This window comes from Podarcis filfolensis (assembly GCF_964270895.1).
Source record: "Podarcis filfolensis genome assembly, chromosome: 8".
Classification (NCBI taxonomy): domain Eukaryota; kingdom Metazoa; phylum Chordata; class Lepidosauria; order Squamata; family Lacertidae; genus Podarcis; species Podarcis filfolensis.
The window spans coordinates 20224153-20246699 of record NC_139611.1 but is presented as its reverse complement, the minus strand read 5'-3'; the positions used below and the strand labels follow the sequence as shown (position 1 = coordinate 20246699).

Below are 22547 nucleotides of genomic sequence, written 5' to 3'. Positions count from 1 at the left end.
GGTACCACTGTAGTTGTTTATTTCCTTGACATCTGATGGGAGGGCGTTCCACAGCCCCTCTGCCTGGTTCCCTGTAACCTCACTTCTCTCAGTCAGGGAACTGCCAGAAGGCCCTTGGCGCTGGACCTCAGTGTCCAGGCAGAATGATGGGGGTGGAGATGCTCCTTCAGGTATACTGGGCCGAGGCCGTTTAGGACTTTAAAGGTCAGCACTAACACTTTGAATTGTGCTCAGGAACATACTGGGAGCCAATGTAGGCCTTGCAGGACTGGTGTGATATGGTCTTGGCGGCCACTCCCAGTCGCATCTGCCGCCTTCTGGATTAATTATAGTTTCCAGGTCACCTTCAAAGTTAGCCCGACGTAGAGTGCATTGCAGTAGTCCAATGTGGCCCTCCAAGCCTCTCTGCTTGGCCCTCGAGACTCTCTCCAGGCGACACCTCCTCTCCACAGGCCACAACTGCCTTTGCCGGTCTGGAATTTGCTCTTGCACTCATTCTGCGCCTTGCTTGTCTGGATGGAGAGGGATGGAAGAGTGTTTGTAGAAACAGAGTTACTGCACAGAGGTGACATTCACATTTGTTGACTTGCCTGCAGCTGGCATGTGGCTCCTGGAAGGGAGTGTGGCCCTCGGTTTCCCCGCCCCTGCTGTATACCAATATCAAACTCATTCACTGAGGGTGGATTCTTATGTAGGCAGAATGGCACCATGCAAATGACATAGGGAGATAGTATCCGCAGGCCTAGAGGAACCCCAATTTTTGAATTGTCATCGTTATTATCTCTGGGAATGGGGTGCCAAAAGGGAAAATGTTCAGTGAATAATAATAATAATAATAATAATAATAATAATAATAATAATTTTTTATTTACACCCCGCCCATCTGGCTGAGTTTCCCCAGCCACTCTGGGCGCCTCCCAATCAAGTGTTAAAAACAGTACAGCGTTCCATATTAAAAACTTCCCTGAACAGGGCTGCCTTCAGATGTCTTCTGAATGTCAGGTAGTTGTCTATCGCTTTGACATCTGATGGGAGGGCGTTCCACAGGGCGGGCACCACCACCAAGAAGGCCCTCTGTCTGGTTCCCTGTAGCCAGTGAAGGCAGAGCATGCTCAGTGAGCATGGAATGCTGAAAAAACCAAGGAAGGGGAATGGAATGGCATGTTCTAGATAAGGGCGCGACTCACGGACTGGCAGAAAGTACTCCATACTGCAACATTTTGTTGCAGATCCCACTTGTTCTGGATCTGAGGAACCTCTTCCTGTCTAAGCTTGTCTTTCCTGGTTTTCCCCCCCCGTCTAGGCCTCACTAGGCAATGAAGCAAAACCACCCCAGAGTCCCTTGGGGCAAGCTGCAGTTCCAGCAGGGAGTTCCCCTGTTGCTCCGGCCTCTAGCATCAAGCAGGAGGGAGAAGCCATCTTGCATGAAGGCAATGGCAGGCCTCAGGGCAATGTGCCGTTTGGCCAGGTGGCCCCGCCCCACGAAGCCCACCTGCCGCCTCCAGCCTGGCCTCAGGCGGGGCAAAGGGATAACCCCATAGTCCGCTTCACGAGGATGGTGAATAGTGTGCAGAATGGGAACCAGGTAAGAATACTAAAATAATATAGAATAATAATAAAAAATGTTAAGATACACCTTCTTCAAAAAACCAGAGCTATTCATACTAGGTATTTTTACAACATACATCCCAAAGGACAATAAGAGAGTCTTTTTGTACGCAATAACGGGTGCCAGGATAGCAACTGAAAAACATTAGAATAGTAACACAATTCCAACAAAGGAGGAATGGTTAATAAAATTAAGCGAATATCTCAAACTGGCGAAATTAACAGAAATAGTAAGAAGTCAACCAAGTGAAAAAATCAGGAGAGAATGGGATGTCTTTACAAATTATATGAAGAAGGTTGGTTCCCCAAATTATGACTGGCTTAGTCTAGACTAAAAATTCCACAGGTAAACAAACTGTCTCTCCACAAAGTTTAAAATGATTACAGACAACCAAAGATATAAGATTAAAGGAACCGTACAGTGGTAGAAGGAAGTCAATTCTTTTCTTTCTCTCTTTCTCTCTCTTTTATTTGATATTTTTATTTTTCCTATCTTTTTTGTCTTCACTATATACTTTTTATTTTGTAATTTTGTAAAAAAAATTATATTAATTATTTTTCAGTATATGTTAGTCAAGGTAATTTGTATTATTCATACAACTGTATTCTTCTATGTATGTATGTATGTATTAAGTATACAGCAAATAAATTAATAATAATAATAATAATAATAATAATAATAATAATAATAATAGAATACTCAGTTGCCTCCAACTCAGAATTTTACTCAGAGTGGACCCCACTGGAATTAACAGACGTCATGTCTGTTAACTCTGATAGGTTTGCTCTGAGTAGGACTAGCAGTGCATGCAACCCAATATTAGTGCTACTTTGTAGGTCCAGGGTGGTGCTGTGGTTAGAGCCTTGGGCTAGAAATTGGTTCAGCCAAATTCAAATCCTCCACTCAGGTGCTTGGTGACCATGAGCCAGTCCCTGTCTCTCAGCCTAACCTACCTTGCACTGTTATTGTGAGGATAAAGTGGGAAGAGGGAGAATCATAAATACCATCTTAAGCTCCTTGATGGGAAAAGATGAGCTATAAATGTAATGAATGAATAAAAAAATCTTTACGTTCAGCATACCCATTCAGCTGGGCGAGAATTGGGACTAGTCCACGTGACAGTTTATAGTGGACTTACGGCTGCTCATCCGTGCATTTTTTATTGTAGCATTCACACAATGCTGTCTTCATCAAAACACCACCCCATATTATCCCTCTTCAACTTTCAAATTTGCATTTATTAAGAATATTTGTACCCCAAAGCTCCCAGAGAGGCTTACAAGTAATCCATTTGAAGCAAGGCAGTCCCTGCTCGCAGACTTAACCATCTAAAAACAACAACATCCATGAAACGCAAGGTAAAAAGGACAGGGAGGGAAGAGGAAAGAAGCACTAACTCTTAAACAGTCGTTCTTACGACAGCTGGTGTACAAACCGTTGTGGCTAGGAGGTGGTTTGGTGGAGCTGGTTATTGTCAAAGCTGCTGGAACAAACCCTGCTTCCCATATCTCCCACTCTGGCAGTGTCATTTTCTATGGAAAATCCATTAAGGAAAAAGAAAGGGGGAAACAACCCATAGGAAATGGTAAATCTGGATTAAAATCTGAGGTGAAAAGATACGCCTTTAAAAGCAGCCTAAGAATCAGCCAGTGATGCTTGTTTTGTGGTTCAGGAAAGCCCCGAGTCCACAGTGAATTGTTATGTGGAAGTGCCCTTTCTCCCCTCAAAATACTCTTCCACTGGGTCTCCCCAGGCCTAGTCATCGCACTCAAGCCACTCTACCACACTGTCTCTCCAGTTCTGCTTTCAGGGTACGTGCCCCCCTTTTGCTTTTTCTCTCGGTAGGATCAAAAAGCTGCTCAGAGCAGGCCGGGGGAGAGTGAGGAAAACGTTCATTCTGAGGCCATGGCAAACAGCTTCAGACTCATTCCTGCCTCAGAGGAAGCCCAGGATTTGGAAAAGCAGCCCTCTGTGGGGAGCCAGCGGGATCATGCCATGCAGAGGTTTGTAGCCTTTGTGGGTTGGGGTTCACGGTCACCCCACCTGGCAGGAGTGAGCCAGCAGTAAATCACACAGTGCAAGTTGGAGTTAACTCTTTATCCGCAAAAACATAATCGACACAGGAGTGTCAGGCCTAATGAGCACAGCAGCTCATCCCTGGGAGGTCTTACTCCATGAATCAGTTGCTGATTCTGAAAGTCCCCACCTCCCCACAGCTGCCTAAGTCACAGGGTTTCCCCCCCAAGCAATCAGAGACTGTGCCTATGTGTTGTCAATCTCTCCATCCATTTCATGCCTCTTCTAGTTCTGGGAGATCAGAGGGGAGGGGAGCTTGTTGCAGCAAGAGCGGGAGACACTCGTGTCTCTTCCCCAGCCTGACTAATCTCTGCCTCTTGGCCTCTCTCCTCTCGCCTTCCTGCTTCAGCTTCTGACCCTGATTTTGAACTTCCCTCTGCCACAGACTCTCCCAGCTCCTAAAGTCCTGTTACCTCCTCAGCTTCCGACACCACCTCTCCCCAGTCGTCTCCCTCTGACCACCGCTCCCAGAGTTAATAAATAATAATAATAAAATTTTATTTATATCCCGCCCTCCCCAGCCAAAGCCAGGCTCAGAGTGGCTAACAACAATAAAAGTAACACAACATTCTAAAATCAATTCATTTTAAAAATCAATTCAAAATCAAATTCATGGCGACCATTGGGCTAGAGTTCTGTGAGGATTACCAAAGGAGGGGGGTCAGACTGTGCCTTGGCCAAAGGCCTGGTGGAACAGCTCTGTCTTGCAGGCCCTGCGGAAAGATGTCAAGTCCCACAGGGCCCTAGTCTCTTGTGACAGAGTGTTCCACCAGATCGGGGCCACAGCCAACAAAGCCCTGGCTCTGGCTGAGGCCAGCCTAATCTCCCTCTGGCCCGGGATCTTCAAGATGTTTTTGTTTGAAGACCGTAAGGTCCTCCATGGGACATACCAGGAGAGACGTTCCCGTAGGCATGAGGGTCCTAGGCCATATAGTTCTGAGCCTTCTTCCATTGGTGGTTCCCCAGCTGGTTCCTCCCACCATTCCACTGCATCCAACCAGTCCATGACTTAAGAAGTCTTACTGGATCAGGTCGATAAGCCATCTAGTGCAGTATCCTATTGTCACGGTGGCCTACTAGGTACCTGTGGGAAGCTTTCAAGCAGGAATTGAGTGTGACTGCGAATATCCCCCCCCTGCAGTTTCCAGCAGCTGGTATTAAAAAACTCTCTGCCTCTGTCCTTGAAGGCAGAGCAGAGCCATCATAGCTAGTAACCACTGCTAGCCTTATCCTTTGCAAATTTGCATTATTTTCTTTTAAAGTCATCCAGATTGGTGGCTTTCCGTTGGAATGAATCCCAGAACTCTCACACTGTGTGAAAAGTCCTTTGTCTATCCCGAATCTTCCAACCTTCTGTTTAATTGGCTGTTTACCTGTTCCAGTGTTAATAAGAGACCGAGAAAAACTTTCCCCTGTCTACTTTCTCCATGCCCAGGCATCATTTCATCTGCTTCCATCACATCACATCACCTTTTCTCTGATCTTATAAACCCCAAATTTTGTAACCTGTCCTCATAGGGAGTTGCTCCACCCCTGTCAGCATTTTGGATGCCCGTTTTCTGACTCTGCGATATCCTTTTTGAGATGAGGCAACCAGAACTTGTTTGAGAATGCTGTGTGAGTGTTTCTGGTTAGGTATAAAAAACTGACAATCTGTGCAGGGCGTTGCAAGCTTCTGGTCTTTTGGTAGCAGAGCCTGCTCAGCACTTCTCATTAAGGAAGCCTTAAGCTGTTTATTTCGAAGGCTGCTTTCTTGCGCTTGCCTCTAATTATTCAGTAATCCATCAGACTCTGTGGGAGAAGTCCGAGCTAAGTAGGTGTTGTTTTTCTTCAAGGTTATATGGAAATATGAAAACAGCAGGTGATAAGTGGAAGCTGAGGAGGATAAGAATATATTTGGCTCTCTTTCTCTTCCCAAAGCGCAGGCAAAGGCTGGAAAAGAACCATAGGGACATCAATTTTCTCCACAACGGCCATCACTTTCACAGAGCGCTGCCCAGCCTTCCCCAACCTGGTGCCCTCTGGATGTTGTTGTTGGACTAGAAATCCCCATTCATCCCTGACCGATTGTAAGGTTTTGAAAAACAACAACTGGAAGGCACGAGACTGGCAGAATTCTCAGTGTGGTTTAGCCATCAATACCTCTTCCCAGTGAACTCTGGGAATGGTAGTTCTGTGAACAGGAGTCTCTTAACTACTCTCAGTGCCCTGAACAAGCTGTCATTCCTAGGATTCTTTGGGGGAAGCCATGATGGTTTAAAGTGGTATGATACTGCTTTAAATCTATAGTGCAGATGGGTCCTCAGTATAAGGCACCTTGCTATGTGTCCCTGTTCCAACTTTACAAAAAGGTGGAAGAGGCAATTCCTGAGAAATTCTCCTGACTCTTTCTTTCTTTCTTTCTTTCTTTCTTTCTTTCTTTCTTTCTTTCTTTCTTTCTTTCTTTCTGCTGCAGCTGGCAAGACATAGTCAACAAGGTCAATGCCCAGGTGGATGAAGAACAGGCTCCTCACCCACAAAGCCTCCACCTGGGCGGCCGACCCGGGCGAGAGCAAGCGATAGCCGACATCAATCAAGTGCTGGCCAATCCACAGAGAGGGGCGGGGAAGCAGCGAGCCAGTTGGGAAGTGGGAAAAGGAGGAACGGATGACGAGGAACTCCATATGGGTATGGGTTCCGGAACTTGTCGTGATCTTAAGGGGGATGTTATGTGGGCGGGCAGAGGAGGATTCTGGGATTGTTCCATGTGATGTCACAGGGCATGGCCTTCTGCACATGCATGTTTTGAGGTGGTGAGTTGGAAGTGGGAAATGAACTCCTGTCAATGAAATACAAAGATGGGCAATCTGTGGCCCTCCAGTTTTGCCAAACTCCCATCAGTACCAGAAAGTCTGTGGTCCAGCTGCATCTCTGATATAAAGTCTTGTCCAGCCAATAGATAGATAGATAGATAGATACACACACACACACACACACACACACACACACACACACACACACATTTTGTGTGGAACAAAAGCAGGAGAGCCAGAAAGCCTTCATTCATTCATTCCAGTTCCTATCCTGCCCTCCTTCCCAAAGGAGTCAAGCGCAGGAAATATCAAAATGTTAAAACTGAAAATGAAATCACTTAAAGGCCATTAAGAAACAACAAAAAACATTCAGAACTCAAAGCACATGTGTGTGTGAGAGAGATCCTTTAGGATAATGGAGTCATTTGTGTGGGTTTGGCATTGTGCCTTGTACAAATCTCCATAGAAATACAGTAGTCATAGAAGTGGGGTGACAAAAGCTGGGCGGGGAGGTTGTTTGTCTGCCAGGGGCCCAGTAACCAACTGGCAGGGCTGGGGACTCCGTTGGTTCCCCCTGTGATCTTCCCATCACGCTGTCCCCTCCACTTCTCTGAACGAAAGCTACTTGTTGCCATGACGATAGAGGGAGCATCCATGCTGCGCTCCGTCCTGCCACAGCATCGCTAGGCCCACAAGCAGCCATCTTCACTGGCTCTGTGGCCGGGTGGTTTCCATGGATACCTTGCAAGTCCTGCTCTCACCTGAAGGAAAAGCCCTGACGCCCTGCCCCGGCCGAAAAGCACGTCAATTAACATTCTTATTTATTAAATTTCTAGGCTGTCCTTCCTCCCAAAGGAGCCAACTAAAAGTAGAGAAACAACACCATTAAAATAAAATAAAAACCTATTGAAAAGCATTCCAAACATCTGTTTTAAAAAGAAAGAAAGAAAGAAAGAAAGAAAGAAAGAAAGAAAGAAAGACAATGGTCATGTTTTAGCATAGCTAATAAATAATTTCCAAGGTTGCTGGGAACAGTCTCTCTCCGTCATCAAATGCCTGGGTGAATAGGAATGTTCCTTTAAAAATTTCTCCTGAATGTTAATAATGAGGGAGACAGACTCACCTCACTCTGGGAGGTACTCCAAATTTAATCCCCCTGCCTTTCTAAAAGGAGTTGGAACCAGCACACAGACAAGATTTATTTTATTTCATTTCATAAGATTTACACTGCTTGATTGTAAAACAAACAAACAAAAATATGCTTCTAGGATCAAGCCACCAATTAGTATATATATTGTACTAATTTAAATATTAACACCTACGGAAAGAATCCTCCTCTGAGTTCTTGTTCTTCAGCAACTGAGAGACTGGACACACAACCGGGGGGGGGGGAGTAATACAAGAGCCATATTTCTTAATTTGTTCTTTACTGGGGGTTTTTAATTGTAGGTTTTGCTGGGAAAATATATATAAATACATTTATAAAAAACATGCAAGATTGGAAAAGTGAGAAACCAAGAGAAGCTGAAATACACTTTGCCCTTCCCTACTGTTGAGCTTGAGATTGTATATTCTTTGGGGCAGGGATCTTGCCACTTTGGGGGTTGTGCTTCTCCCATTTTCATAGGCTTTGGAGTCGCAGGTTTTAGAAGCAGGACAAAAATCGGTTGGGAAGGCAAACCGTCTGCTTGATGCCGTAATCAATCTTACAGAGCGCAGTTGGGAGAAGTGGGATTTGAACCCGCACCTCCCGAAGAGACGATGTTTTGTCAGGTACAGGGCAACAAACAAGATGGATGGTTCCTCGACATACAGGAGCTGACTCGACTGGAGACAGGCATTGTTAAGAGGTTTGACACTTTCACCTTTTCTTTTCTTTTTACTTTTGTTCAGATGCTGGCATGATTGAGAAAGGAGGCAATTCGCAGCCCCAGAAGGATGCAGTCATCCAGGAACCAGTGGTAAGAAGAGAGGAAACTGGGATTTTTACATAGTCGGGAAACAACATGTGGTGGCACCCCACTTGTGGAAAGCTCGCCTGACACCTTTGTTGCATATCTCCATATATTATTTTGTTGAAATAATTTTTATTTGATTTTAAAAGTATAAAGTTATAACAATACATACACATACACATTTGGAGACTCCTCTGAATATCTGGACTTCCCACCTTCCCCTCCGTCCTATTACTAAACTTTTTCTACTGCATCTTTCTACACCATCATATTTCCGTATCTTCTAAACATTTTCTAAGGCTGATAATGTGAATGTTTATTTAAATCCTGCCGTCAAGTCTATTGACTTTCTTTGTTTCTGCAAATATAATATGAATGGTTCCCAATCTTTTTCAAAGTCTCTCTTGTCTTTTTCTCTTAGTCTAGCTGTCATTTTGGCCAGTTCTGCAGAGTTCATCAACTTCTCTTGCCATTGTTGGTATTTCTCCAGTCTTCCAATTTTGTGCAATCAACATTCTTGCTGCTGTAGCTGTCCAAGTTGGAGACAGCCTGGTGAGATGGGTTTCCACATCTTCACCATGCACAGCGTAAAGATAGACTTCCCTGACTGCCTCCCACCATTCAGTTTCATTCGATAATGCTTTATTTTTTAGTACTATGAGGCGGGAGAGAAAAAGCCACGTAGCGCTGGCTGCAATGGGTCAACTCTAAGAACCATAAGAAGAGCCTGTTGGATCAGGCCGATAGCCCATCTAGTCCAGCATCCTGTTCTCACAGTGGCCAAGCAGAGGCTGAAATGGGAATTCCACAAATATCACCCAAGCACAAAAACACTCTGCCCTCCTGGCATTCAGAAGCATTAATAATAATAATAATAATTTATTTATATCCTGCCCTCCCCAGCCAAAGCCAGGCTCAGAGCGGCTAACAACAGTAAAAATAACACCGTTTACATAAAATCACAATTGATTAATTGAAATACATTCCAAAATCAATTCATTCTAAAATCAATTGAGAGTCAAATTAATGGCAACCATTGGGCTAGAGTTCTATGAGGATTACAGAAGAAGGGGGTCAGACTGTGCCTTGGCCAAAGGCCTGGTGGAACAGCTCTGTCTTGCAGGCCCTGTGGAAAGATGTCAAGTCCCACAGGGCCCTAGTCTCTTGAGACAGAGTGTTCCACCAGATCGGGGCCACGGCTGAGAAAGCCCTGGCTCTGGTTGAGGCCAGCCTAACCTCCCTCTGGCCCGGGATCTCCAAGATGTTTTTATTTGAAGACTGTAAGGTCCACCATGGGACATACCAGGAGAGGCGGTCCCGTAGGTACGAGGGTCCTAGGCCGTATAGGGCTTCCGACTGTGAAGGCAGAGTGTAGCCACCTCCTCCGATGAATTTGTCCCATCCTCTTTAAAAGTCATCCAAGTTGGTGGTCAACACTGCCTCCTGTGGGAGTGAGTTCCACAGTTTAACTGAACAGGACTAGCATTGGAGACAACTCTGTGTGGGTCCCTCATTCCTTGCTTTCCTGCTCAGGTGCCTGATGCTGCTGACCCTGCCAAAGACCCCAACAATCAAGGGGAAGATGAGTTCGAGGAGGCAGAGCTGGAACGCCCAGACTTTGAAGAGAAACTAGGTCAGGCCGTTCCACTTGGCCACACCAACGGGCCAGCTAAAGATGCAACAAAGGAAAAGATCCAGAAGGTAAAACTTTTGTTTCTTGTTTGGAGTTTGACCCTGGAGCTGTAAAGAGTGTCTGGAACTGGAGGCAGCTTAGATGACAACACAGTAAACCATGGTTTGTTTGGGTGGGAGATGCACCTCAGCAACCCTTGAGCTCCACCTCCTGCTCTTTTCTCCAGCGCAGCCGCAAAGATGAGCTTGGAAGTTTGTGGCTCTGTTTTCGATCAACTGCAGCTCGCCATGGTGCACAGACATGATAAACCGTGGTTAATCTTAACGATGCAGTGTTACGGGACCGCAGCAGAGTTGTTCCCACCTGATACCCTTTAAAGCTGCTCAGGCTGGTCTGGCCTCTTCAGCAGAACAAGCAACTGGCTGTTCAGGCTCTCTCAGACCTTCCTCCTCCTCCCCCTCACTCGCCTGTGGGTTATTATCCGAGAGACGAGATCCCCTACCTTGTTTTGACAAGCTGCCAAGCCTTCTCTGTGTCTCCTGTTTCTCCAAGGCTGCATTTTACCTGTCAAAATCTAAAACAAAAATTGGTAGGTAGGTAAGCAGGCTTGGTTTGTTTTGTTTCTTTAAAAAGTACACTCACACAGTGGCATCCGAGCAGAAAGTGTGGCCCTCTCTGGATGGGTTTGGCTGTAGACTTGGGTGGATCTGAGTGCTGCAGATGTTAGTTTTTGGAACTAGCTTGAAATGTGTGGGGTGCGGAGGGAGGGAGAGGGGGACAGAGAAAGAGAAAGGGAGAAAGAATTATGTGTGTGAGCGTGTGAGAGAGGGGGACCTTTTCTGACACCTGAATAGGCCTTTCCTTGCAATCCTATGCTGTCTCTGACCTTTCTAGGGTCTGATTCTACTTTTGAAGTCCTGAGCAGAGGATTCAGGGGTCACTGTAGGGTTTAGGGCAGGGGTCAGCAAACTTTTTCAGAAGGGGGCCGGTCCACTGACCCTCAGACCTTGTGGGGGGCCGGACTATATTTTGAAGAAAAAATAATGAAGGAATACCTATGCCCCACAAATAACCCAGAGATGCGTTTTAAATAAAAGAACACATTCTACTCATGTAAAAACACGCTGATTCCCAGACGGTCCACAGGCTGGATTTAGAAGGTGATTGGGCCAGATCCAGCCCCCGGGCCTTAGTTTGCCTACCCATGGTTTAGGGTATAGTTGGAGGCTTTTGAGAAGCCCAGGTGACATATTCATGGGGACTAGATGCTTGTTGTTATCAAAATAAGGCCTACCCAGAATTGGCGCCTTGAAATTACTGGATCTAAGTTAGTCACATGTAATGATTTTGGAAATACAGTGGTACCTTGGTTCTCAAACTTAATCCATTCCGGAAGTCCGTTCCAAAACCAAGGCGTGCTTTCCCATAGAAAGTAATGCAAAATGGATTAATCCGCTCCAGCAATTTAATATGAATTTTATATCTAACGAGACCATTTGTCCATAAAATGAAAGCAATAAACAATGTACTGCAGTCACATAGTCAATCTGTAGCTGAACTGGATTCCACACAGTCACAAAAGCAAAAAAAAAAGAGCCGCAAAAACTAAAATGCAAAATAAATAGCAAAAACAGACAGACCTCAACTAACACTCAAAACGGAAGTGTGGCACTCAAATCATCAGCGTAACACTCAAAACTTAGCACATTCGGCTTCCAAAAAAAGTTGCAAACCGGAACACTTACTTCCAAGGGTTTGCAATGTTTGGGTTCCAAGTTGTTTGAGTACTAAGGCGTTTGAGAACCAAGGTACCACTGTATCCTTTTTCCAGACTGTTGATTCTATTGGATTTGTGTTTATAATTCATTCTCTCTCTCTCTCTCTCTCTGTGTATATACACTGTGTGTGTGTGTGTGTGTGTGTGTGTATGTATATATATATATATACACACACACACACACACACACACATATATATATATATATATATATATATATATATATATATATATACACACACATATATATATATGAAGAAATTAATGGACCTAAGTTAGTCATGCTGATTAATTTCAGTGGGTCTGCTCTTGAGTAGGACTAATGTTGGATACAACCTTGTTGGCTGCCTTAACGACTATAGGTAGTTCTTTCTGATTTCCAATTATAGTGAGGCTCTTTGAAGGGGTCTCTTGCCTTTTCCACTGAGGAGTTTCTCCCTGGAGTCATGGTTGGGCAGGATCCTGACAACTCCTTAATCCAAAATATTTACTGTGTGCATTCCAGAGAGAGGTAATATAGCAAAAAATAACAACAATGCCATATTTACTCGAATGTAATGTGCACCTTTTTTGGCCAACTTACGTTGTGAAAATTTGGGGGCGCTTTAGATTTGGTGGCGCCAGCAAATACTTTTTTGGTTTCAAGGTTTTGAAAACTGAGGTGCGCATTAGATTCAGTGGTGCATTAGATTCGCGTAACAACAACAACCCAGGTCTTGCCAGTCCTAGCCCAACAATCTTAACCACTACACCAGGCTGACTCGGAGCAGATCTACAATTTCCTGAATAAAACCCCCTCTTTGTGCCTTTCCTTTCCTTTCCAGGATGCTGGTAGACCAAAGAAAATCGCAGATGACCCAATGGATGATTATCAGGAAGACCAGGAGCAAGATCTTGTATGAAACACAGGTTCTTCTCTTTTCTCTGTCCCTCCCCAACTCTCAAACTTCTCTTGAGAATATGCCTTAAAGACAAATGCTAATGCTGCTCAAAATTCCCAGGCATCTTTTTTACATTTAAGGCAGGTTTCCTGGTCTAAAAAGTTACAGATTTCAGCAGGAAGTTACAGGACGTGCGCCAGCTGAAAATGAGGTGCCCCAGTAAGGGAAAATAAATAATGGAATCTCAGTATAAAAAGGTGCCTGGAGGAGTCCTAGGGATTGCTCTGCTTAGTAATCAGTTGGTTAACCAGTTAACTAAGGAGTAGTGGAGGGTGACCCACTAACCTCGGGCTTCCCCCAGCCAGCCCCCCGCTGCCTGCCTTCTCCGTTGTCTGATCTCCTTTTCCAGCCGTCCAAGTTGGTAGCTGTCACTGTTGGCATGCGACCAAGGGAACAGGGGCAGTTGGCAGGCCCCCAGCTGACTCCAGCCCACTGGCCAGTGTGCCGGTCGATCTCCAGTCCTTGGTGCAGCATCTGCGACCCGAGCTTCAGAAGCTAGGGCACGCTACTCAGCAGAGTAAACACTACACAACAGAAGTGGCAGGAGAAGTTGTGTGAGCATATTTACAAGCAGTTTATTCAGCGTAAAGGTAAAGGGACCCCTGACCATTAGGTCCAGTCGTGGCCGACTCTGGGGTTGTGGGCTCATCTCACTTTATTGGCTGAGGGAGCCGGCGTACAGCTTCCGGGTCATGTGGCCAGCATGACTAAGCCACTTCTGGCGAACCAGAGCAGTGCACGGAAACGCCGTTTACCTTCCTGCCAGAGCGGTACCTATTTATCTACTTGCACTTTGATGTGCTTTCGAACTGCTAGGTTGGCAGGAGCAGGGTCTGAGCTACGGGAGCTCACCCCGTCGCAGGGATTCAAACTGCCGACCTTCTGATTGGCAAGCCCTAGGCTCTGTGGTTTAACCCACAGCGCCACCCACGTCCCTTTATTCAGCGTACATCAGGACAAAAGGAAAACATGCCCCATCTCCTTCGTGTCCAAAGCAAGACAGCATAAGCAAAAGCTATACACAAATGGAAGTTCCCAGCATACTGTGCTGGAGTGTAAACAGACATGTGACACACCACAACCATGCCTGCTCCTTAAGGTGGAACGGAATACCCCAACAGTCACTGCCTCCTGCAGGAGTGAGTTCCACAGTTTAACGCCACACTGCATCAAGGACTTTCTTTGATCTGTCCCGAATCTTCCAACATTCAGCTTCACTGGATGTCTGGCAGTTCTAGGGAGAAAAAAAACTTCTCTCTGTTTCTCCACCCCCTTGGTCATTTCGGTTGCCTTTCTCCTGAAGCAGCCCAGGGTGGCAAACACAGAAGCAGTCGGACATCTTAAGAACAATTCCAATACAGGAGCAGAGTGGGAAGGAGCTCGACTTGAAAGCCTTGCTGGAGTAGGGAGGGCTTCGGCAGGTGCCCAAAAGACGGTGCCTGCCTAGTATTTAATGGGAGGGAGTTTCAAATGATGGGGCCACCACACAAAAGGCCCAATTCCTGTGTTGTGTGTGGTATGGACCTCCTGATAAGATGGCATCACGTGGAGGAAGCCTTTACCTGCAGGGCGTTCAGGTATCCTAGTCCCAAGCGGCATAGGGACTAGCGCCTTGAACTTAGCCTGGTAGCTGAAGGGCAGTCAGCACAAGTCTTTCATCAGTGGCATATCATGATGGTGATGTCCTGCCTCATTTAATGCACTCTGATTCCACTTTAACAGCCATGGCATCCTGGGAACTGTAGTTTAAGGGGGATGAGAGACATTAGGAGTCCCCTGCTCCCCTCACAGAACTACAGTTCCCAGAGTAGTTTAACAAGCAGTCCCTCTTCTCAAGGAGCTCTGCATGCAAAAGGTTCTGGGTCCAATTCCCAGACAAGAATACTGAGCTAGATGGGCCAATGGGCTGACTCCATGTAAGGCAGCTTCATATGCCCCTTTTAAAACCACCCTTTTATTCCGACCATGAGGACTAGAACGTTGCTTCATTGTTAAGGGAGGAGCCATAGCTCCCCAAATGGTCCATTTGCTTTACATGTGGACGGTCCCAGGTTCAATCGCAGGCATCTCCAGTGAGGATTGAGAAAGATCCCTACCTGAAACCCTGGAAAGCTGCTGCCAGTCAGGGTAGATAATATTGAGCTAGATGGACCAATGGTCTGGCTCTGTATAAAGCATAGAATCATAAGAGCCGGAAGGGACCATGAGGATCATCCAGTCCAACCCCCTGCAATGCAGGAATCTTTTACCCAAGGTGGGATTCGAACCCGCAACCCTAAAATTAAGAGCCTCGTGATCTACTGAGTGAGCTATCCTAGCTGTAGCTTCGCATGTCTTAAGAGAAGAGCTGTGGCTCGATAGTAGAGCATCCGCTTTGCATGCAAAACATCCAGTCCCCAGCATCTCCAGGTGGGGCTGGGAACATCATCCCCCTGAAACCCCGGACAGCCGCTGCCAGTCAGTGTAGACAGTACTGAGCTAGACGTCCCAATGGTCTGACTCGGTATAAGGCAGCTTCCTACATTCCCAACTGCCATGCATACACGATAGTTAGACTGGCAATCGCTGTGCCGCTCACACAGTGCCACCTCCATCCCAGCCCATGATCTGCACAAAATGCAAAAGTGTTTCTCTGGCGGCAGCAATGGCAGCAGCAGCAGCAGCAGGCATTCCTTCTCTTCCACCCCAATTAATCTGCCCAGCTAACAAGCCGAGGCAGCTCCCTGACCTACTTTCCAAAATGCACGCCCCTGCTGTTCCCAAAGACAGGTATTCTCCTTCCCCCACTGTCCCCCAAATACAAGGCACTTAGGAAGCGGCTTTTGAATTTTTTATATTTGCCATGCACTCTCACGACTTTCTTTTCCTGCTCTTAAAAAGGGAAAGCAACGGCAACAGATCACAGTGGCATTCTGTGGGTGTTTATTCCGAATTAAATCTGCCATGTTGCAGGGGAGGCCAGCCCATTGGGGCAAATGGGGGTTTTGCCTGTCTGTCTTCTCCCTTACAACCAGTCCAGGTGATGGCAAATGCCCATCAGCTTCCTCCTCCTCCTCCTCTGTCTCATTGATGCCCCTTTCAGAACTTAGCAGGAAGGATGGGGGCAAAGCGAAAATCTAGTCGGCTCTGCTTGTCATTGCCTCTGGCGCCACCTACTGTTAGGCTCCCTGCCTTCTGCCCTATCAGTCACCATGAGCACCCGTCGCTGCTGATATTCAGTGATGTTGACTCCTGGGTGAGACTGGGATTGCAGCCTTCATTGCAGACATCTGCTGAAGGAGCAACAGCTCTTCTGCCACCCAGAAATGAGCTTTCTATGACTCTGACACACCCTGTCTCTGCTGCCAAGCACCCAAACAGGGATTATATAAGAGTGGAAGAAGAGTGTGGACCATCTAGTAGTCCGGCATCCTGTTCTCACAGTGGCTGACCAGATGCCTTAATAATGTGCTCCTCCTCTGGTCCACCCTGAACCTCCCATCATTCAACTTCATTGGATGCTGCCTGGCTATAGTGTTACGAGATGCAGGTACTCCTGGTCTGGTTGTAAATGAGACAGGAGACAGATAGGGGGGTCAGCTTGAGGTTGGACTAGCTTAGCAGGTGTGCTCTGACTGGCAGCTGCTCTCTAGGTTTCCAGAACCTTGCGACATCTTTTCCAGCTACCAATCCTTTTTTTAAAAAAATAAAAGGACTAAAGAGGCCAGGGATTGAACCAGGAACCTTCTACATGCAAAGCAGGTGTCCTAGAGTCTGCACCATTTGAAATGCCTGGCTTGCGCACCACAATGGCTACTCCTAGCATCTTCCTTGTGGGGCAGATGTGTGTGTAGCCTCACCACCTTCCCTTTCTCTTAAGACATTCAGTTCCTCTTCTGCTGCCCTTGCACAGCTGCCTCCCATTAGCATATCAAAAACAGCCACCTGCCACTGTTTCAAAAAACAGCGGAGCAAGCCCCCCATGCCTAAGCAAATTGGGATATGGAATCAGGAGTGGGGATGTTGGAGAATTCTGATGAAAACAGCATGGAAGTGGAAAATCCTCTATGTTCCCTTATTCGTTTCAGTGTCTGGGACGGAAATCAATTCGGCAGATTTCGATCAGTATCCACCGTTGTTGTTTTCAGTCCCCAAATGACGCGGAGTTCTTTCAACACGCACACCAACCATTTGCATTGTGTTCCCTTTTTTGTATCTTAATGAACGGGCTGGAGTAACGCAAGGGCAATATAATTTCCTTCATTAATTACCTAAGTTGCGCTGTTTTGCCGTTGCGGACAGCGAGGCACACAGTGTGGGTTTCTTTTTTTGCAAAAGATGAACCACTACAGAACGGAAACCGCGCGATGGCGGAATGGAAAATGGTGCCTTCTTCCATCTCTACCCCAGGAGATGCAAGGACACTGATTAGGTTCATTTGAGGACAGTTTTCCTTTGTCTTTCTCACCAAGTCACGTCACCCCTCCCCTCCCCTTCCCCTCCTGCCTCAGAACAAAGTGACAATGTTTACAGAAAAGAAACAACACCCAGATGCTTAAAATAGCTTTTCAAAGTCACGCTCCTTTCCTTAAAACATAATAGAGAGAAGGCTCACAGGGCTGCAAAGGGCACATTTCATCGTGATGAGGTGGAGAAAATACCACCGAGACTGAGCCTGGCTTGTGCAGTGATGCACAGCAGAAACTCCTAGAGAGGCAGCTTGAGGGCGGAGCCAACTTGTGCATAGATGTGCACCTGACCGTACTCCCCAGGTCAAGCAACTGCCTGAAATTGAACGCTTGGCTCTCGGCGGGTCGCCAATATTCCTTGGAGGTTTTTAAACAGCGTGGTCATCTGCCAGGGGTACTTTAGCTGCAATTCCTGCATTGCAGGGGGGTTGGTCTAGATGACCATTGGAGTCCCTTCCAACTCGACCGTTATTCTGTGATTTTGGTTATAATCATTGGCGGTTTTTAGTTTAGGGGGGAGAGGCGGGTGGGGGCAGGGGAGCAGATGGTAAGAATAAGAATAAGAATAAGAATAATAAATAATAATAAATTTTATTTATATCCCGCCCTCCCCAGCCGAAGCCGGGCTCAGAGCGGCTAACAACAGTAAAATGATAAAACATTCTAAAATCATTTCATTATAAAATTAATTCCATTCAGATTAATGGCAACCATTGGACTAGAGTTCTGTGAGGATTGCCAAAGGAGGCAGTCAGGTTGTGCCTTGGCCAAAGGCCTGGTGGAACAGCTCTGTCTTGCAGGCCCTGCAGAAAGATGTCAAGTCCCACAGGGCCCTAGTCTCTTGTGACAGAGCGTTCCACCAGATCGAGGCGATGGCCAAAGAAGCCCTGGCTCTAGTTGAGGCCAGCCTAACCTCCCTGTGGCCTGGGACCTTCAATATGTTTTTGTTTGAAGACCGTAAGATCCTCTGTGGGACGTACCAGGAGAGACGGTCCCGTAGGTACGAGGTAGAGGGATATTAAAAAAATATGCACTGTGCAGAGAAAGGGAATAGGAAACTTAAGAGGAATTCATGGCTGTCAGTGGCTGCTAGCCACAATGGCTATGCCCTACCTCTGCTGTCTGGAATCGCAGGTGAGAAGAGGGCTGTTGCTCTCATGAGCTGCTTGCAGACTTCCCACAGGCCTCTGGTTGGCTACAGGATGCAGGAATAGATGGTCCATCAGCCTGAGCCGGCAGACAGTCTATTCCTTTCGGGTTTTTTATACAAATTTAAGTCATAAATAGATAAATGTTTGGTGCAGATGTATCTTTGGTCTCACTTCCCGATTCCCCCTCAGAAACAAACAAACAATAACTGAGCACTTTCCCCCCCTGCCCAATAACAGGAAGATCATGGAGGTGAAGTAGACGATGCTGATGATCTGGAACTGGCCCAGGAACCCAGAGGCCGAGTGGAAAGAGACTACTAAATTTCACGCCGGCTCGATGGGGGATACCAGAGGAAAGAGCCTCAAATGGAAGAGCTGGGCCAGAACACCGCTGCAATGAGGCTGGGAATCTTCTGCCCGTAACATTCAAGAGGGGCTAGCACCCGATCTCTGCTTCCAGTAAATCACAGGTGTATCAACGTGACCAGTTAGCAAGGTCCAGGGCAGCTTGCAAGACAGATTTTGCTCTCTGGATGTTTCTTCTAAGGCAGAAGGGAGCTCAAAACAGAAAAATAAATTGCAGTTTCTCTTTTGATGATTCTGTCCCTCCTGCCACACACACACTTTCCCCCCATTTCAGAATTGTTAAGATTTGGGCCGTGAGGAGGGGCTGATGCTGTGTGGCCTCTGTTAGCCTTGGACAGTTCGTATCCTCCTCCTCCTCCCCTTTGTCTTGGACTCGACTCCGCTGCTCTTTAATGCAAAATCTGTTCATCTTTATATTAAAAAACAAGGAAGTCTTTTGAGAATGAGATTCTTTTTTTACATCCTGGTCTGTTTTGTTACGGGTAAGATATTGGGGGGCGGGGTGGCAGAAGGCAATGTTGCCTGTGTTTTGGAAGACAGAGAACACCCATCATCGAGACCCACTGCTGAAATGCAGGTTTATTGTGTGAACCTTATTTATTTATTACATATACACCCCTTGATTGTAAAAGCAGCAACCTCAAAGCGGTTTACAAAAAGATTAAAGCCAGAGAAAAAGGCTTTCAGTGCTTAAGCGCCGTAGGAAGATGCCTTCAGCAGTGTCGAACCTATGAGACCATCTAGCCCTGTATTCCCTACACTGACTGGCAACAACTCTCCAGAGTTTCAGACAAGGGGCATTGCCAGCCCTGCTGGGAGATGCCAGGCATTGAACCTGGGAAAGTTGTTCTTGATTATCACCAGTCAGCAGTTTTTAATCTTATAAATTCAGTTTTATCAATAACCAGGGTAGGGAACCTCTGGACTGTGGTCCAAATTTGGCCCAAATGAGCCCCAATTTGCCTTGAGGGCCTGCTTGCCCTCCAAACAATGTACACAAGCCCTGCATCTGACGTCAAATGTGACTTCAGGTGTAGGCAGTGAGAGAAGTGGCTGGATCGGGGACACAACTCAGTTTTGTGTTAACTCAATAATGCAGCTGATCACCACCACTGTACCAAACATTTGGCTGCGAGAACAGGATGCTGGGCCTTTAGCCTGACCCAGCAGGGCTTTCATTTATGGTGGAAGGAAGGATGCAAGCAGGTGGGGAGCTGGGTGGGGCCACAGTCACACTTAATGTACCAGACTCAGCTGGTAGCAGCCAGGATGCCAGGTGCAAATGTCAGCTCAAAAGCCCAGGAGTTTGGAGCTGTGCAGCTGACGAAACTGTGAAGCCAGGGATTTCTGCTTGCTTTTGTGCTCTTCCCTCTCAAACTTTGATTTAATGCATCGCCGTCCCTCGCTGCCTGCCATGAATAGCTCTTTCCAAACAGATTAATCAGAAGCTAATTCGTCTGCCGGGCCATGTAGCAGTCAAACGACATCCCCAACTCACTCCGGGGATGCAGCCCTTTTCATCACCAGCCGGGATTCTGATCTGAGCTGACATGCTCTTGGTTTCGACACGGCCGTTTCTCTGCCAAAGCCTCCTCTGAGAAATGAGTAATGGGGGTGGATTTTCTGCCTGAACCTTTGCTCCTGTCCTCCTTCCGCCAATCTCCTTGATGGAATAAATGAGCTGTGCTGCTTGTCCCAGGCAAAGTCCAGAATTATTAGTAGTATCAAAGCTAAAATGTAAACGCTACAGCAGCCTTTCTGAACCTGGGTTCCCCAGATGCCGTTGGACTACAACATCCGTGACCACTGGGAGTTGTAGTCCAAAAACATCTGGGCCCCAAGGTTGAGAAAGGCTGATCTGGACGGCCAAATTAAGTTGCCTGTTAAGTTGTTGAGGGCTGATTTCTTGTCCTGTGATAAAAAGCCTTCTGTTTAGACCGCCAAAGCTTTCAGGGGAGCATTTGCAACTGTTTGGCACGATTTTTGAGTGAATTGGAGAACGTCAGCTTTTTTCTGAACTTCTGACCCTGCGGCTTAGGGATTATTTCAAAAAAATCTTTTTCCGTTGCTTAAGTTGTCGAGGGCTCATTTCTTGTCCTCTGATAAAAAGCCTTCTGTTTCGACCGTCAAACTTTTCAGGGGAGCAATTGCAACCGTTGGACACCATTTTTGAGTGAACTGCCGAATGTCAGATTTTTGCTGAAATTGTGACCCCGGGGCTTAGGGATTTTTTCAAAAAAATATTTTTCCGCCGCTAAATTTGTCGAGGGCTGATTTCTTGTTCTGTGATAAAAAGCCTTCTGTTTAGACTGCCAAAGCTTTCAGGAGAGCATTTGCAACTGGTGGCACCATTTTTGAGTGAATTGCCGAAAGTCAGATTTTTGCTGAAATTGTGACCCCGGGGCTTAGGGATTTTTTCAAAAAAATATTTTTCCGCCGCTAAATTTGTCGAGGGCTGATTTCTTGTTCTGTGATAAAAAGCCTTCTGTTTAGACTGCCAAAGCTTTCAGGAGAGCATTTGCAACTGGTGGCACCATTTTTGAGTGAATTGCCGAAAGTCAGATTTTTGCTGAAATTGTGACCCCGGGGCTTAGGGATTTTTTCAAAAAAATCTTTTTCCGCCGCTAAATTTGTCGAGGGCTGATTTCTTGTTCTGTGATAGAAAGCCTTCTGTTTCGTCCGCCAAAGCTTTCAGGGGAACATTTGCAACCGTTGGGCATCATTTTTGAGTGAATTCCCGAAAGTCAGATTTTTTCTGAAATTGTGACCCCGGGGCTTAGGGATTTTTTCAAAAAATCTTTTTCCGCCACTTAAGTTGTCGAGGGCTGATTTCTTGTCCTGTGATAAAAAGCCTTCTGTTTTGACCCCCAAACCTTTCAGAGGAGCATTTGCAACTGTTGGGACCATTTCTGAGTGAACAGCCGAAAGTCAGATTTTTGCAGAAATTGTGACCCCGGGGCTGAGGGATTTTTTCAAAAAAATCTTTTTCCAACGCTTAAGTTGTCGATCGCTGATTTCTTGTTCTGTGATAAAAAGCCTTCTGTTTCGAATGCCAAACCTTTCAGGGGAGCATTTGCAACCGTTTGGCACCATTTTTTAGTGAATTGCCGAAAGTCAGATTTTTGCTGAAATTGTGACCCCGGGGCTTAGGGATTTTTTCAAAAAAATCTTTCCCTGCCGGTTAAGTTGTTGAGGGCTGATTTCTTGTCCTGTGATAAAAAGCCTTCTGTTTCGATCTCCAAACATTTCAGGGAAGCATTTGCAACCGTTGGGCACCATTTTTGAGTGAACTGCCGAATGTCAGATTTTTTATGAAATTGTGACCCCGGGGCTTAGGGATTTTTTCAAAAAATCTTTTTCCTCTGGTTAAGTTGTCGAGGGTTGATTTCTTGTCCTGTGATAAAAAGCCTTCTGTTTTGACCGCCAAACCTTTCAGTGGATCATCTGCAACCGTTTGGCACCATTTTCGAGTGAATTGCCGAATGTCAAATTTTTGCTGAAATTGTGACCCCGGGGCTTAGGGATTTTTTCAAAAAATCTTTTGCCGCTGGTTAAGTTGTCGAGGGCTGATTTCTTGTCCTGTGATAAAAAGCTTTCTGTTTCGACCGCCAAAGCTGTCAGAGGAGCATTTGCAACCGTTTGGCACCATTTTTGAGTGAATTGCCGAAAGTCAGATTTTTGCTGAAATTGTGACCCCGGGGCTTAGGGATTTTTTCAAAAAAATCTTTTCCCTCCGGTTAAGTTGTCGAGGGCTGATTTCTTGTCCTGTGATAAAATGCCTTCTGTTTAGACCGTCAAA

General features: G+C 46.2%; 1 protein-coding gene and 1 long non-coding RNA gene across 4 annotated transcripts in view; one reads left to right on the top strand and one right to left on the bottom strand.

Annotated features, from left to right (window-relative positions):
* LOC310769403 (uncharacterized protein) overlaps positions 1-19191 on the top strand; it is a 41596-nt gene extending 22405 nt beyond the window's left edge. For 2 of the 3 annotated variants that reach the window (XM_083628722.1, XM_083628724.1), the window contains 7 exons: positions 1304-1585; positions 3455-3612; positions 6141-6352; positions 8371-8438; positions 9966-10133; positions 12667-12738; positions 18620-19191. In XM_083628722.1, the coding sequence (XP_083484848.1) occupies positions 1304-1585; positions 3455-3612; positions 6141-6352; positions 8371-8438; positions 9966-10133; positions 12667-12738; positions 18620-18703 (1044 nt within the window). In that variant the 3' untranslated portion in view covers positions 18704-19191. Of the gene's footprint in view, positions 1-1303; positions 1586-3454; positions 3613-6140; positions 6353-8370; positions 8439-9965; positions 10134-12666; positions 12752-18619 lie in introns of all 3 variants that reach the window. The other variant, XM_083628723.1, reaches the window with a different exon arrangement.
* The window catches only part of LOC310769644, a 207238-nt gene continuing 197338 nt past the window's right edge, over positions 12648-22547 (bottom strand). The window contains exon 2 of the long non-coding RNA XR_014551773.1: positions 12648-13538. This is a non-coding gene — a long non-coding RNA (uncharacterized lncRNA). The remainder of the gene's footprint in view (positions 13539-22547) is intronic.